The sequence below is a fragment of the Macaca mulatta genome, chromosome 14 (genome assembly GCF_049350105.2).
Source record: "Macaca mulatta isolate MMU2019108-1 chromosome 14, T2T-MMU8v2.0, whole genome shotgun sequence".
NCBI classification, from domain to species: domain Eukaryota; kingdom Metazoa; phylum Chordata; class Mammalia; order Primates; family Cercopithecidae; genus Macaca; species Macaca mulatta.
In genome coordinates, this window is record NC_133419.1 from 89831727 (window position 1) to 89849520 (window position 17794).

A 17794-nucleotide genomic window follows, 5' to 3' on the forward strand; every position below is an offset into this window, starting at 1 on the left:
TCATCTCCTACTATTCTTTCCCTTGCTTACTCTGCTTCATCCACACAGATCTCCTTTCTCTTCTTTCAGGACACCAAGTATACTACTGCCTCAGAGCTCTTGCCTACGAAGTTAGGTTTCTCTATCTTGATTTTTTTTCTCCATAATATGTGTTTAGTCTGCTCATTCACTTCAGCCAAGTCTGCTCAAATGGCATTATAACATTTTGTTTGATGGGTGTTTCTGAACATGCAATATAAATTAACACACCCTTTACTGTTCACGCTGCTTTACTCCTACTTTCCCTTCCTTTGTCCTAACCCGAATCTCAGAACCTGATGCTCGATGTATTTATTGGTTGTTGTCTATCTTGCCCCCTTAGAATATAAACCACGTGAGATCAGAAACTTGGTTTTATTTTGCCACTTGATGACTTTTCAGATCCTAGAATAGTTTCAGATTGATAGTAATCAGTTAATAAATAAATATACACTGAATGATAGAATGACTGAATGAGTGAATACATTCACAAAGAGGTATATATAATGATATCCATTTCAGCGTTCTTTGTAATAAAAAAGTATCTAACATTAGAGAATTGTTCAGCAAACTAGATATATCTATACAATGAAATCCTCTAAAAGAATCAGGTAGGTCCACCATCTCTAATTGTTGGCACCAGGGAAAACAATAAGGTAGCTCTATATGCACTAACATAAAAAAATAGTCAAGACATAGTAATCAATTAATAAAGGAATTTGCATAAACAATATAAATATTACGATAGGATTTATAGAACACTTAAGAGTTACCTCTGTTTACACAGATTAGGTAGGGAAGGTAGTAAAAGAGGATTTTACTTTATCAGAATTGTTTGAAATATTTGTAGCAAGGACGCATATGTGTATCACTCGTATAATCTGAATAAAGATAAATAGGTCAAATGTTACAGGTTGGATAGGAAAAGATGCCTGCTTTATCTCTGCAAAAAATAAAACACAGAATTTGGGGATTGTTGAGATTTTGTATCGTATACCAAAAAGTCTGGTGATTTGAAGTATTAAAGATGGAAAATCAAGGATAAGAGCTATCAGAACAAAGGATGGAAGATGTTACAGCAGGTGCCTTCCGGTATTTCCCTCATTGTCTTCCCTCATCACCTTCAGCCATATGCATACATTTCCATGTGAAACACCCTATGTTAAAACATAGAAATGAATGTTCCTATGTTAAAATATAGTAGATATATACGCATACTCACAAATATCCATATCTGAAAAGACATGTGCCTAATTGCTAAGAGATATTATCTCTGAGTTTTTATGTTTAAGAGACTTATTTATTTCCTTGCTACTTATCTGCATAATTTCTATGGTTTAATCTATGGCAAGCATTTATTGCTTTTGTAATATAAAAGATATAACTATTTTAATTTGAAAAATTGCAAAACTAGAAACAACCCTAAAGTTACCTTGTTATGCAACATACAGAGTAAGTCTGCAAACCAACGGAAGGACTGGATATCTCTGCATACCCAAATAAAGTATAGTCTTCTAAGCTTGTATGGTTTCCAGTCATCCCTTAAAATTAAAATAACATGATAGTGATTAGGATGGCAAACGCAAATATTAAGGAATTCCTATATTTTTGCAAATTTACTTTTCATTAGTAAGCAACCAATAAAAATCAGTCATTTACATTCTAGCAGCTGATACAGCACTTACCATGAGACCTAAATGAATTTAATATGTAATATATTGACTCAAGGATATGACATACTTCATGAATTTAGGTGTTTAAGTGTTAAATGAATTTAAGTGTGAATAATATTCACAAGTATGCATATCATTCATTTCCAGTTGAAGGTCATAACTAAATTGGACCAGAATAATATCGGGCCTTGTATCTCAGAAAAAAAAGTTTTCAATTTTCAGTGAATTCTATCACAGACTGAGTAGGGCTCCAAAGGTCATCCAGTCTTGCCCTGGCTTTTTGGCAAAATGAGGCAAACTATTCCAGAAATTTGGTTGTTTATCCTCTCTTAAAAATCATTAAAGAAAGAGATTTCACAATCATGTACGACGTAATGCATTCCAGCAACTCATAATTCCAAGTTTGGATCCCCATTTATAAAAAGTAGGCTTGAGGTTAAGAAAATATTCTTCCTTTTTCATAACATTAGGTAACCAAATAACTTGTAATGTGTTGTCAGAAACAAATTATTTCTAGCTTAGAGCATGATCATTTTTGTAAGAACCACTAGAAAGTACCAAATTTACATCTAGTATTTAAAACTGAAATAAAATATAATTCAAACACATCACTTAAATTTATTATTTCTTTTTTGGTTCTGAAAAAAAAAAGTAAATGGAATAGATTTGAGAATAACTTTCTACTTTTATTTTGCTTTGTGTTTTCATAAGAATGTCGATCAATTAACTTTTGCTTATAATCCTGAAACTAAAATAAGTTTTAGTTTAGTATTTCCTGGTCAGACAATTTCACTTTTTTTTTTTTTTTTTTTTTTTTTTTTTGGCAGAGTCTTGCTCTGTCACTCAGGCTGGAGTGCAGTGGTATCACCTCTACTCACTGCAACCTCCTCCTCCCAGGTTCAGGAGATTCTCATGCCTCGACCTCCAGGGTAGCTGGGATTACAGGCGTGCACAACCATGCCCGGTTGATTTTTGTGTTGTTAGTAGAGACAGGGTTTCACCATGTTGGCCAGGCTGGTCTTGAACTCCTGGCCTCAAGCGATCCACCCACCTCAGCCTCCCAAAGTGCTGGGATTACAGGCGTGAGCCAATGTGCCCAGCCACAATTTCACCTTTGAAGCTACTTTTCTTTAGTCTGTTGTAAATTTGCTAAGTGATAAATGAAGGAATGATGTGTTCAGCTGTCATCTCAGAAAAGCCTGACCATACTTCAACAATAAAGCCAGCCCTTTATTTCCATATCCATTAATGTCTACCTTTTGTCATAATTGTAATATTTTCTGAAACAATGTTATTTATATTTCTCATTGCTTTCTATCTGCCCCATTTGAATGTAAGCTTTTTAAGGGCAGGGACTCTGTTTTCATTAATTGCTGTCTTTCCAATACCTGTAAGATCTATTGGCAGATGGGTGCACAAAAATATTTGTTGACCGAATGAATGAGTAGAACCACTTACCACTGATGAGGATATAGAGAAATGAAGGATGGAGGTGAACGACTTCTAACAGAGGAAAAGGACAGAGGAGTGCATAACTGTGATATGACATCTTTCTACAAGAGAATATGCTGGCAGTCACAGACCACATGTTGAGAATCACTGAATTATTCCCCTCCTCAATCAGTAAATGGAGGTCCTTGATCAACAAGTAGAATAATTCAATAAGGAATTATTTTATACTAAAAAGAGAGATGTCTGAAATATTGGCAGTTCTCTATTTGGATTAATAAATAGATCAAAATGACATACAGCAGGGTGTTGAGTATTGATGCAAATGGAGTTACTCCAATGCCTCCAGCCACACAGAGGCTGATCTCATAGTTCAGTGATTCCTCAAACGGACTTCCAAAAGGACCATCAATATACAGCCTGTAGAGCAGTCAGACAAAGGTGGGAAAAAATGAAAATAAGTTAAATTAATTTTCTGTACCATATAATAAACACGCTGAATACAATCTCTACACTTTGTGATAGGACAGGCCTTATTTCACTGATTCTCATAATGGTCAGCCTAAAGGAATAACAAATGTTGTTTATGACTTGTCAAGATTAAAACAAGTACATCTGTTTCTCAGTATGCCTTTTTTTGAGGAACCATTAATTAAAAGTATAGAGTAATGTAAATATGATCATGCCAGAGAGCTAAGGACAAGTTAAAGCTCTGATCATATTAGATTACTATATGGGACTAAAATAAAATAACGATTGCTTTACTGTGTCTAAATTCAAAAAATATTTTTTTCCAATGGCAGTAGTAGAAATACTTATTTAAACATTTACTATGTGAACAGAAAAATAATAGGAGTAAGGAAAAGAATTTGGCACTGTTCTTCCTCTTGGCCTGGTTGTTCATAAGTATAGAACTTTACTTATAAACTGATAGTTCTTTAGCTGTAAAGAGCAGTCACAAAGGAAGCTCTGAAGTTCTAATTAGTCTGCTCATGTTTATATATTCAAGTGTGTGTGTGTGTGTGAGAGAGAGAGAGAGAGCATAGCGAAATCCTTCTTAATGCAATAGAAATGCTAATTGTTCATATAATAATTCATCCTCCCATTCTTTCTTAGTAACAGACAATTAATTTTATTCAGGGAAGCAAAATGTCCAGCCAAAACAGTACATTTCTCAAATTCCCTACGTCTGTTTTGGCTGTGTGAATATATTTTGGCCACTGCCCCCTCCTTCCTACTTGTCTGCTTTCTGAGCTACACACCCACACACACACCCTCCCCACTCCCCACAAAGCTACTCTTCAGTGTTTGAAATAAATCTGGACAGGACAACTAGAACTCAGTGTTCTAGTCATTTACTAGGGCTGGGATACCAGACAAGTTACTTGTCCTCTCTAAACTGGATTTCCTTCATCTATAAAAGAGTCAATAAGATGTGATACTACAGAAAAAAAAGTGTGCTAAGAATTGTAGAGGGCCACACAAATATCAGAAATATATTTTGTTAATGGCATCAATCAGTGCCTACAGTAAACTGACAGGCCTTCTGGGAGGCCCAGCACTGATGCAAGAAATGGGCTAAGTCCAGTATGAGCTGGGAAATGTAAGTGGGAATTTGGTTTTAAAGCCCTTAGAGAATCAGTTGTTTTTCATTTGAAATGCTTTTTTTTTTTTTTTTTTTTTTTTTTTTTTTTTTTTTTGTACCAGGAGAGAGAAAACTTTGCTTTTCTTGGAGAAAATAAGAAGATAAAATTACTAGTAATTTATTATTTCATGACATCCAGTTTTTTGAGGGAGATGGAAACTGAAACTGCTTAAATCACTTTTTTTACATATTTAATCTGATTAATGTGTGAAATATACTGCCTTTCATTTATGAGCAATGACTTTCTCCCTATCATAGTACACGGTCTTTAAAAGAATGCCATGTTGTTATTATCATAACATATGTAACCAGATTGTAGAAATTACAGGCAACTCTTTAAAGTCTTGCTATAACATAGTAGAGATGAAATCAATTTGACACATTTCTGAACTTCAGTTGATAACTAATGAAAAGAACATTTATGAAGGATTGTGGATCTAAGATAATTCGAAGAATAAGAGATATCTTCTTCTCTGACCCCCTCAGAAATATATAAACATTTTTTACATTTAAATTTTTCCCTTGAAAGCAGTATTTACACTTTAGAAAACTGATTTAATTCTTTCATTAAGATGAATGAGTTTCAAGCTACATTTCTATTTTATGTGGCTGAATGTAAATATACTTGTTAAAGCTTTTAACGTGGTGCCTGAACATAGTGAGAACCTGATAAATATTAGATATTTAAGAATAACATAATAAATACTATATTATTATTAAAAGTAAAGGTTTGTAATTTATAACATTTAATGTTCATGTAAGTGTAAAGTTTTGAAAAATATTTGCCTTTTAAAATCTTTTCTGATCAGCTGTCACTTTAAACAGTTCTTTTAATTAATAAAAAAATTTCAAGGGTCTGGTGTAGTGGCTCACACCTGTAATCCCAGCACTTTTGGAGGCTGAGGCAGGACAATTGCTTAGGGCCAGAATTTTGAGACCAGCCTGAGCAACATAATGAGACCCTTGTCTTAAGTATTAGCTGGGCATGGTGGCAAGTGCTTGTAATCCCAGGTACTAGGGAGGCTGAGGCAGGAGGATGGCTTAAGTCCAGGAGGTTGAGACTGCAGTGAGCTGTGATCACACCACTGCACTCCTGCCTGAGTGACAGAGTAAAACTCAGTGTCCAAAAAAAATTTTCTTTTTCAAGAAATGCCTGAGACTCTTACCTCAGAAACCTAAAATAAGTTATAATAACAATGGATACTCTTCACCGAACATTTAATCCAGGGTTGGTACTGAATGTTCTATGTATACCTTCACTGTTAATCCACACAACAAATTTCATAGGAAAGTATAATGCCTATTTTATTGCATTGGGAACTAAAACTCAAAAAGGTTAAATAATTTTCTTAAGGTCACACTTATATTAAGGGGGGAGGACTTTTACTAAATTCATTCTGAATCTAACTCCAAAGTTAGATTCAAAGTTACTATTTTTTTAATAATCAGATAATAATCATTACAATTATCAAATATTTTGGTGAGGTGTATTATATAAAGGTAAAAACAAAAAAAGATTCCAGGACAATTATCATCTAACAATTCTCTCTTCATGTAGGAAAAAAGTGAGTGTGATTAACTATTCCTCCGGAGAGGATGGTATTGCAGTTTTAGACCATTCTAGTCTCAGGAGGTAATCATATCAATAGAAACAACAAACAAAAGGAATGAGTTTAAAGTGTGTGATGGTTCTCCCTTGATGGTTTTCAAATTTTACTGTGTATCAGAATTTCCTGTAGGGCTTGTTAAAACACAGAATGCTAGGCCCTACTCCGAGTCTTACTGACTCAGAAGTCTGAGCATTTGTAGTTTCCACCATTCCCCCAGGAGATACTGATGTTGCTGACAGAGCAGGTAAGGAGGGTAAGGAGTGAGCTAGTGTAGGTGGTGATTTTACAGAGGGTCCCTGACTTAGGATAGTTCGATTTAAAATTTTTTGACTTTATGATGGAGTGAAAACGATATGTACTCAGTAGAAACTGTACTCAAAATTTTGAATTTTGACCCTTTTCTGGACTAGTGGTATTTGGTACAATAGTCTCTCATGATGCCAGGCAGCTGCCACAGCTGCCAGTCAGACACATGATCATGAGCTTAATCAACCAATACTGTACTCCACAGTGTATAGCAGCATTCAATACAGGTAGGTAATTTTCCAATCCCTGCCCCTCTCCCTCCCCAGTGTCTATTGTTCCCATCTTCATGTCTCTGTGTACCCAATGTTTAATTTTCTGTTTTTGCACGTAAACAGAAATAAAAACAAATAACTTATTTTCATCTCAATAGATACAGAAAAAGTTTTCGATAAAATCCAACATCCCTTTATGATAAAAACCCTCAATAAACTAGGCATATAAGGAACATGTCTCAAAATAATAACAGTCATCGATGACAAACCCACAACCAACACCATCCTGAAATGGCAAAAGATGGGTGCATTTCCCTTGAGAACCAGAACAAGACAAGGGCGCCTGCTCTCACCACTCTTATTCAACATAGCACTGGAAATTCTAGCCAGAGCAGTCAAGCAGGAGAAAGAAAGAAAAAGCATCCAAACAGGAAAAGAAGTCATACTGTCTCTCTTTGATGATGATTTGCTTCTATACCTAGAAAACCCTAAAGACTCTGCCTGATAAATGAGAGAACTGATAAATGACTTCAGTAGTTTCAGTATACAAAGTCAATGTACAAAAATTAGCAGCATTTCTGTATACCAATAACATTCAAGCTGAAAGCCAAATCAAGAACTCAATCTCACTTACAATAATTTGTAATTATTATCTAATGCAATCTCATGTTAAAGTAAAAGCAACATTGTTTAAAAAAAAAAAACTCTGACATTTATCTCTTGGAATTCTGAATGATTCAGTTCAGTCAAGGCCTTACAAATTAATTAATTTAAAGTCTGCAAGGATAAAAATTCTTTGGCAAGGAGTCCCCATAAAATAATCATGCTATCAAAATTATTCTCTCATAACCATTACGAATTGTTACATTTAATATAAGATTTTTAACAAAGGAAGGATTTTAGGCTACTTTGTTGACTGACAATTTCTGCTTAAAAATAAAAAAACAAACCCCAAATAAACAACAAAAATTTCTCAAACCTAAAAACTAAAGACTGAAAAGATGTATGGCAGCTGAATACAGGATGGGGTGACAAAGAAAGTAAATGGCTCTCAAAGGCACTAGATGGAGACTCACCTGTGCTTAATCTCTTAATCTATCTCCAGAAAGTGGCTACTTCCCCAACTTGTTCTGTGATTTTGGCCATCTAACCTCCAGTTATAGACTCAGCTTGGCCCTATCCTTCAACCAATTCTTATCTGAGTCAGGAATGAGTTGTGCTCTCAGTCAGCACTAAGGCTTGTTCATTGCTTGCTCATTAGCCTTGCACTAACACAGCTTCTTGACTTACATCTCTGAGCCAAAATCTTTACAATTTAAACAGTGCCTCAGTTTTACAGTCCTGATGACAGGGTTTTGCCTTGTGAATCCCAGCCCAGGGGTTGGGATCCACTACTTGATGACAGACCAGCATCCTTTGGACATCCTACTTGCCTAGTTTTGCAAATATCAATAGTATTTGGCATTCTTATAACTACATTCCACACTCTAGTCAGAATACTACCTTTTAGATCTCTTGCCATCCAAGTATTGGAATTTCACATACTATATAAAAGAAAGTCTAAATGTAAGGATTAGAAGATGAAAGATAGTAATTCTTTTGTGAAATACAATATGTATACTGTGGAAAATCTTATGAATTATTGTGCTTGTAGAAACTGTACCGGAATAACCACTACCACAAATAGGCAGACACACAAGGGAAAGGGCCCCTTCCTGACTAATCCAAGCAGAGCACATCACCCAGAGCCACCTCTACCAGACAGGACAATGCATCCCTTCTGACAGGATTTAGAATGGATTGAATATACAAAAGCAGCCCACATGACAGAGCCTTTCCCCCTGCCCTGAGGCAAGCAATCGCTTTGAGAAATGGCAGAACAGAGCTGACAATGAGAATAGTGATGAGAATTCACTTTTGCAAGAGGCCAGGTGCTTTCTCATTTTTAAATATCACAAAGACTTACAAGAAACAATTGTGTCACGCATTGGGCATTCCTCAAAGCGACATTAGAAGGAAGGTATCTCCATCATCATCATTTGTAATATAGAACAAAAAGTCAACATAAAGATGCTCAGATTACCACTCTCCCTCAATCATGGAGGACTTAAACCAGAACGTGACTCAAGTGAAAAAGCCTGAAGTCACCCAAAGCTCTTTCCTTCTCCCTCTCTCTCTTCCTCTCCTTCTTGCATAATAGTCATCACATTCTGTTAATTATGCCTCCTAACACCCTTAGACCTATCTGATCTTCCATATTACTATTACCACAGTATGAATCCATTATCATTTCCTGCCTGAATATGAAATTGCCAACAAGCTAGTGTGCTGGCCCCATGTGGTACCTCATGCACCTCTCTAGTTTCATGAAAAATCTATAAAAATGTAAGTCTAATTATCTTTCTGCTTGGCTTAAAATCCTTTCATGGGTCTTCATTGTCTTTACAACAAAGTTCAAGGTCATTTAAGTGGCAGTCCAGGCCAGATACAGTGGCTCATATCCGTAATCCAATACTTTGGGAGGCTTAGGTGGGATGATTGCTTGAGGCTAGGAGTTCAAGACCAGCCTGTGCAACAAAGACCAGGCCTGTGACAACAATGTGATAAGACCTATGTCTCCGGCTGGGTGTGGTGGCTCATGCCTGTAATCCCAGCACTTTGGGAGGTCAAGGCAGGTGGATCACCTGAAACAGGAGTTCGAGACTAGCCTGGCCAATATGGTGAAACTTTGTCTCTACTAAAAATACAAAAATTAGCCGGGCGTGGTAGCACACATCTGTAATCCCAGCTACTTGGGAGGCTGAGGCAGGAGAATCGCTTGAATCTGGGAGGCAGAAGTTGCAGTGAGTAGAAATCGTGCCATTGCACTCCAACCTGGGTAACAGAATAAGACTCCATCTCAAAAAAAAAAAAAAAAAAGAAATCTATGCCTCTAAAAAAAAAAATTTATATCTATATATATATGCCAGGCTTGGTGGCACACACCTGTGGTCCCAGCTACACTGGAGGCCAAGGCGGGAGGTTCACTTAAGCCCAGGATGTTGAGGCTGCAGTGGGCTGTGCTTGCACCACTGCACTACAGCCTGGGTGACAGAATGAGACCTTGCCTCAGAAAACAGAAGGTATTCTAGGCCCTGTCCATATTTCTACTTATACCTTGACTCCAAGTGTGTGCATGTGTGTTGCACATGAATGCACACACATGCTCTACACATACACAGTTTTCAGCCACCTGGAAGTAATCCCTCAACGACCCAACCACTTCTAAGTTAAGTATTATTTGAGGGGCCAAACAAATCTGGATTGGAGACCCAGCTCTGCCATGTGACTTTGGGTAGAGCATTTACCTCTTTGAATCTCAGTTCTCTTATCTGTAAAATTAGGGAAATAGTACTACCTAACTTAGAGAGGAATAGTAAGAATTAAATTAATAATGCATATAAAGCACAATTCCTGGCATGTGTAGTGTTCATTATGTATTACTATTATAAATGAAAATAACTTGGGCCAGGCACAGTGGCTCACACCTGTAATCCCAGCATTTTGGGAGACCAAGGTGAGCAGATTACCAGGTCAGGAGTTCGAGACCAGCCACTATGGTGAAACTTTGTCTCTACTAAAACTTTGTCTCTACTAAAAATACAAAAATTAGCCTGGTGTGGTGGCTCACGCCTGTAAACCCTTCTACTCAGGAGGCTGAGGCAGAAGAATTGCTCGAACATGGGAGGCAGAGCTTGCAGTGAGCTGAGATCTCACCACTGCACTCCAGCCTAGGCGACAGAGCGAGACTCCGTCTAAAAAAGAAAAGAAAAGAAAAGAAAAGAAAAGAAAAGAAAAGAACTTGGCTCAGGTTCAGATGACAAGTACATTACAGACATGCAGATTGAACAGAAATTATTAAAGATGGATGATGTATTGAAGAAGAACTCAAAACGTGGCTAGGAAAGAGAAAGGAGGATAAGCTGGAGAACAGACTGTGGAAAGGTCATCTGAGGCTTTGCAGTTTAAGGGTATTACCCAAAATCACCATTTGAAGTCATTTTTACGTAGCCCATTAGAAATGAGATTGAGTTAGGACATTGCTTTTATTGTCCAAACAATCAAGGTTGTTCTTTGGCAGCAAACCAAGTCAAAAAAGAACAGCTCTAAAATTTGTCATAAATGATATTCCTCTCTAAACAGTTCAGATATTAGGAAGCTCAGAGAACTTGATCTTTATGAGAACCAAGTAGAAATAGTTTATTCTTGTATTTTCACAATATTTTTACATACATTGTGGTTAAAACTTCCAGAGCCACTCGGTCATGTTTTGCTGGTTTAATTGCCAAAATGGTTGCAAGTAATTTGTGGATAAAATTAAACCAGATGCACTTAACCATTTTACATGTCCAAGCTGTATTTACAAGGATAAAAATAGATCATAACTACTCTCTAGTCTACATATGTCATGAACTTAAGTCCTTCAGAGTTAATTAGCAATAAAACTTGTTTCTTTATCTCCATTTGTTTCCTCCAACCTATAAATCAACAATATGAACAATATGCATTTTGTATTAGAGGCACATTCTTTTTTAAATTCCTTTCTACTCATCTATCTCTTTCTGACAACTGTCACACCTCTTCATGCTCTGAGAATTTTCATGGAGCAATGTCTACAATTATATCCTGATGAGAATGGATGCCCTAGCTTTGGCAATGGGTCAAATAAGAGCTCACAAATGTAGAAACTGATTAATGAACATTCTTATATTTTAGAAGAGTATTTCCAAACACCATTGCAGGCGATATTTTTTAAATGCCTTTCCCTTAGACATATATATATATATCCATATACATTTCAGACCCAGTCAGTTCTCTTCATGAATATTTTTCACCTAAATAAAGGATACACATTTCCATATTTCATTATTTGTTAGATGTCTCTTGGTAACAGGAAGTTAAATATTATAGGGACACTATGTTGACTAAATAGCAACCCCAGACCAAATCCAAAATACCACAGCTTACACTAACCAGTGCACAATGACTCCATGCTAGTGATGTTATGATCTATGTGGGTTATGTCATGATCTGTAAATACCACTCTGTGACACAGCGTAATTTTATAGGGCAAGGAAGTTGCTTTGTAACCCATATTTTAGGTCTTAAATCACATTTCAACCAGAAAAATGAGGAAAAAATCTCAGTGTAGATATACATAACAGTGGTTGTGAATAAAATACATTCTAATTGTTTGACTTGTATTTCAACTTTACAGATTATTTTTTAAGTTACAAAGCTACAAATTCTTTGACGTTCAGTTATCTGCAATGATGAACAAATGTGTGTGTTCTGAGTGCACCTACCAAACATTTCTCCTTCTCATTCCCTTACCTGGGACCATCCTACTCCCTGTGACAAAACAATATTGAATTTAGGCCAATTAACAACTCTAAAATGACCTCTAAGTTTCATGTGAAAGGAAGAGTTGCATGTCTCTTACTTCAATCAAAAACTAGACATGATTAAACTTAGTGAGGAAGGCATGTTGAAAGCTGAGATAGGCATAAAGTTAGGCTTCTTGTATCAAACAGTGAGCCAAATTGCTAATGCAAGGGAAAAAGTTTTTGAAGAAAATTAAAAGTGCTATTTCAGTGAACATATGAATAATAAGAAAGCAAAACAGCCTTATTGCTGATATGGAGAAAGTTTTAGTGGTCTGGGTGATTAAACCAGCCACAACACAACATTCCCTTAAGCCAAAGACTAATCCAGAACAAGGCCCTAACTCTTTTCAATTCCATGAAGGCTGACAGAGATGTGGAAGCTGCAAAAGAAAAGTCTGAAGCTAGAATAGGTTGGTTCATGAGGCTTAAGAAAAGAAGCCATCTCTATAATATAAAAGTTCAAAGCAAAGCAGCAAGTGCTGATGGAGAAGCTGCAGCATATTATCCAGAAGATCTAGCTGAGATGATAGATGAAGGTGACTACACTAAACAACAGATTTTCAATGTAGACAAGACAGCCATCAAGTGGTAGATGCCATCTACAGTGTTCACAGCTGGAAAGGCGCAGTCAATGCCTGGCTTCAAAGCTTCAAAGGATAGGCTGACTCTTGTCTATAGACTAATGTAGTTGGAAAGCAGTGCTCATTTACCATTCTGAAAAACTTAAGGCCCATAAGAATTTTGCTAAATCTACCCTGTTTGTACTCTATAAATAAAAGAACAAAGTCTGAAAAACTTAAGGCCCATAAGAAGTATGCTAAATCTACTCTGTTTGTACTCTATAAATAAAAGAACAAAGTCCAGATTAAAACACGTCTGTTTATAGATAGCATGGTTTACTGAATATTTTAAGCCCACCAGGAAAAAAAAAAAAAAGATTATATCCAAACTGTTACTACTCACATAGGCAGTGAGCAAAGCTCACACCAGAACAATAACAATGAAATGAATTCAACCTAAGCATCCATCAATGGATGACTGGATAAAGAAAATACTGTATATATACATAATCAAATACTATTCAGGAACAAAAAAGAACAAAATAATGACTTTTGCAGCAATATGGATAAAACTGGAGACATTACCCTGAATGAAATCACTCAGACACAGAAAGTCAAATACTTAATGTTCTCACTTAAAAGAGAGAGCTAGATGATGTGTACACATGGATGTAGAGTATGGAATGATAGACAGTGGAGACTTGAAAGGTTGCAAGGGGGCTAAGAAGTAGGTGAATAATGAGAAATTACTTAATGGATACAATGTATGTTATTCCAGTGATGGATACCCTAAAAGCCCTGACTTGGCTACTATACAATCTATCCATGGATCAAAATTACGTATGTACCACATAAATTTATACAAATAAATTTTTAAAATTACTGCTCACTGACAATGCACCTAGTCAACCAAGAGCTATGATGTAGATGTACATGAAGATGAATGTTGTTTGCAGGCCTGCTAACATTACATCCATCTTGCAATCCATGGATCAAAGAGAAATTCTGACTTTCAATTGTTATTATTTAAGAAATACTTTTCATAAGGTTATAGCTACCATAGACAGTGATGCCTCTGGTAGATCTGGGCAATGTAAATTTAAAAACATCCTGAAAATTATTCACCTTCTACGTGCTATTAAGAACATCATGACTCATGGGAGGAAGTCATATTACCAAAATTAATAGGAGTTTAGAAGAAGTTTATTTGAGCCCTCATGGTTAACTTTGAGCAGTCCATGACTTCAGTGGAGGAAGCAACTACAGACATAGTGTAAATAGAGAACTAGAATTACAAGTGGAGCCGGAATATATTATTGAATTGCTGCAATCTCATGATATAATTTGAATAAATGAAAAGTTGCTTATTATGGATGAGCAAAAAAAAAAAGCAGTTTTTTCTTTTGTTTTTTGTTTGTCTGTTTTTGGAGTTTCACTGTTTTGCCCAGGCTGGAGTACAGTGGCACAATCTCAGCTCACTGCAACCTCCACCTCCTGGGTTCAAGCAATTCTCCCACCTCAGCCTCCCAAATAGCTGGAAATACAGGCGGGGCCTACCACATCTGGCTAATTTTTATACTTTTAGTAGAGATCAGGTTTCACCATGTTGGCCAGGCTGGTCTTGAACTCCTGCCCTCAAGTGATCCGCCTGCCTCAGCTTCCCAAAGTACTAGGATTACAGGAAGAAAGTAGATTTTTTTAAGATAAAATCTACTCCTGGTAAAGAAGCTATGAAAATGCTGAAATGACAACAAAAGATTTAGGATATCATATAAATTTTCTTGATAACACAACAGCAGGGTTTGAGAGGATTGAGTTCAATTTTTAGAGAAGTTATGCTGTGGGTAAAATGCCATCAAACAGCATCACAATCTACAGAGAAATCTTTTGTAAAAGGAAGAGCCAATTGATGCAATAAACTTCATGGTTTTATTCTAAGAAATTGTAACAGGTGCCCCAACCTTTAACAACCACCTTCCTAATCAGTCAGCAACCATCAACATCGAGGAAAGATCCCCTACCAGCAAAAAGTTTATGACTTGCTGAAGGCACAGATGATTGTAAGCATTTTTAACAATAAAGTATATTTTAATTAACGGATGTACATAGTATTTCTAGACATATCTAGGCTACTGCAAACTTAAAAGGCTATAGAATACTGTTAAATTTACTTTTATATGCACTGAGAAACTAAAAGAAAGTGTGACAGCTTTATTGCAGTATTGACTTTATTGCGGCGGCCTAGAATCAAACCCACAATATTTCTGAGGTATTCCTGTAGCTGCAAATAGATAACCACCTGGGAAACTACTATGACTACCCTATCAAGCAAAGGCATTAGGCAAACTGTAAGCCTAAGAGGCAGAAAAGCAGGCATCATCAGCCTCTGCCAACAGCCACTGTAAGTAAAAATACAAATAGGTGTGCATCAATTATTTCGGGCACATTCATGCTCCTGGTCAACATGTACATATAGACCAAAGTATGCATTCAAGGCTGATTAGGCACATGTATGTCTTTGTGTATGTTATCAGGAGATTGCAAGTTTATTGCTAAAAATTAAGCCTGGATTAAAAGTTGAAACAATGCACAAGCAATATGATTAGGATTTTATATTTATTTTTGTGATCATAATTAAGTGAGTATTACCAAAGCTAAGTATTAGAGGGAAAATAATTTCCCCAGAAAGCAAAGTTTATGAATACTTGAAGAAACTCTTAAAGAAATCAAAGAATTTGACATAGTGATTAGATGAAATATGTATAAACCAAATTCTATTCCTTTAAGTTGATGGCGTTTCTTTTCTATTTCAGATATTAGTTTATTTATTCTTTAGCCTTTTGCACACTAACTATTAAAGAGAGCTAAACACTCATAGAGGAGGCCCCAAGATGCCACAGGAATGATCAAGATTCAGCATGTATCAGTCTTTAGGGAAGGAAATGTGTTATAAGAGGCCTGGTATTTCCTTAACCTTCAGGAAGATGAAGGCATATTCCTTCAACAAGTACGTATGCTTGGGGCGTCTATGAGAAGGAAAGATCTGCTTCATATAACAAAGCATCAGAAGATTTCACTTCCCCAGTTTTCAATATGATAAATAAGAATATATAGAGATTGTTAAAAACCGTATCTAGCCCATGGTTATTTTGAAAATGACTTGCTACAATATAAATGAATCCTTGCATTTAAAGGACAGTAAATAGTAAACCAGATGAAGTATCACCGACGAAATGCTGTCCCTGTTGATACAGCATCAAGCAAAAAGAATCAGACATAGATGCACACAGCCTGTTGATCGCACTGTGCAGCAGCTCCTCAGTCAAAGTTGGGTTGCAATTAAAAGTAAGTCTTTCTTCTATGACCCAGCTTCAAGGAGCCTGAGACATTATACTGCAGAAGATGTCTTAGTTAGTTAGGGTAAGTTATTCAGGATTTTCAGAAATCTTAAGAAAGATTACATTTTGTTTTTGCCTTCCCAAATCTCTCCCAGCACTATACCCACTGCCTTATCAAAACCCAGTGAACCCCTTTTGCTTACTTGGGATAATTTCTAGATTGAATGAAGGGCAGAATTTCGGAGTCTTGACTAGATGGAGGCAGTAGTAAATCTCGAAATCGCTCTGTCAAAAGAAAAATAAACATCAAGCTGTGAAAAGATAAAAGTCATGAAAATAATTTCAAAATGGAAGTATTTCCTATTGGTTTATTTTGTTAGCCATTTTGACTGTATATCCATCCTTTAATAGAAATTTACCCACCATTTTATGTATAACTAATATATATATATAGTGTATGTGTGTGTGTGTATATATCTATATATGGATAGATTATAATATTTTAATCATAAATATATATGTAGCCATTAAAGATAAATAGGTATAGATATATAGATAACACATATTCATATATTTATTTTAAATATATAAAATTAAGCCTGGATTAATATTTGAAATAGTTACATTTATCCTATAAATATATATAATATATATATTTCACACATACATATTTCTCATATATAAATATAAAAATATATATTTATTTCCTTAATGGCAACATATATCTTTATGATCAAATCTTATCATTGAAAGGTTAGGGAAAACATACATGACCAATCAACATATTAAGAGATGCATAGTCTCATTAGTAACCTGTGCCATGTGAATCAAAACCAGACACCATTAACTAGCATTTATGTCATGTAGCATTCAATTGACAGAAATTAGTCTCCCAAAACCAAGTGTTGGAGAGGATGTTGATCAACCTAAGCTCTTATATGCTGCTGGTGGGAGTCAAAACTGGTACAATAGCTTTTGAAGACAATTTGGCATTATCATTTAAGTTTTACTTTTATATAGTCTGTGGCCCAATATTTCCACTTTCAGAGATACACCCTGCAGAAACTTTCACATGTGTCTTAGCAAGTATGAGAATGTTCACAGTAGCACTGCTCATAGAACAACATAAATGGAAGCAGCTCAGTTGCTCACTGACATGGCAGAATGGACGTTTGTGCTTATTCACAAAATGAAGTATTAACTGAAGTGAAACTGAATGATTTCAGTTACAAATAAAAACATAATGAATCATATTAATATAAGGTTGAGTGAAATAATATCCCAGCAGATTACATATAACAGAATAGAATTTTTATTGAGTTAAAAAAAAACTAAGCAATGTATTATTTAAGTATGATATATATGAAATAAAACAAACCAATTCAAAAGAAGGACATGCACAATTCAGAATAATGATTATCTTTTAGGAAAGGTAGGGGAATGAAATAGGAGAGAAGCAAAAGGGTAAACCTAAGTAACTGTTAGTGTTTCATATGTAGTAATTGTCATATCATAAATGAATAAATGAATGAAGGAATGACAGCCAGGAAAAGACCA

The 17794-nt window shown here is 35.7% G+C and overlaps 1 protein-coding gene across 6 annotated transcripts in view; it reads right to left on the minus strand.

The window, feature by feature from the left end:
• The window catches only part of NOX4 (NADPH oxidase 4), a 170725-nt gene that overhangs the window by 12360 nt on the left and 140571 nt on the right, over window positions 1–17794 (minus strand). For 4 of the 6 annotated variants that reach the window (XM_001105410.5, XM_002799737.4, XM_015115392.3 and 1 more), the window contains 3 exons: window positions 16441–16522; window positions 3441–3560; window positions 1451–1559 (listed from right to left, as the gene is read on the minus strand). In XM_001105410.5, the coding sequence (XP_001105410.1) occupies window positions 1451–1559; window positions 3441–3560; window positions 16441–16522 (311 nt within the window). The remainder of the gene's footprint in view (window positions 1–1450; window positions 1560–3440; window positions 3561–16440; window positions 16523–17794) is intronic. The other 2 variants (XM_001105331.5, XM_077964902.1) reach the window with 1 other exon arrangement.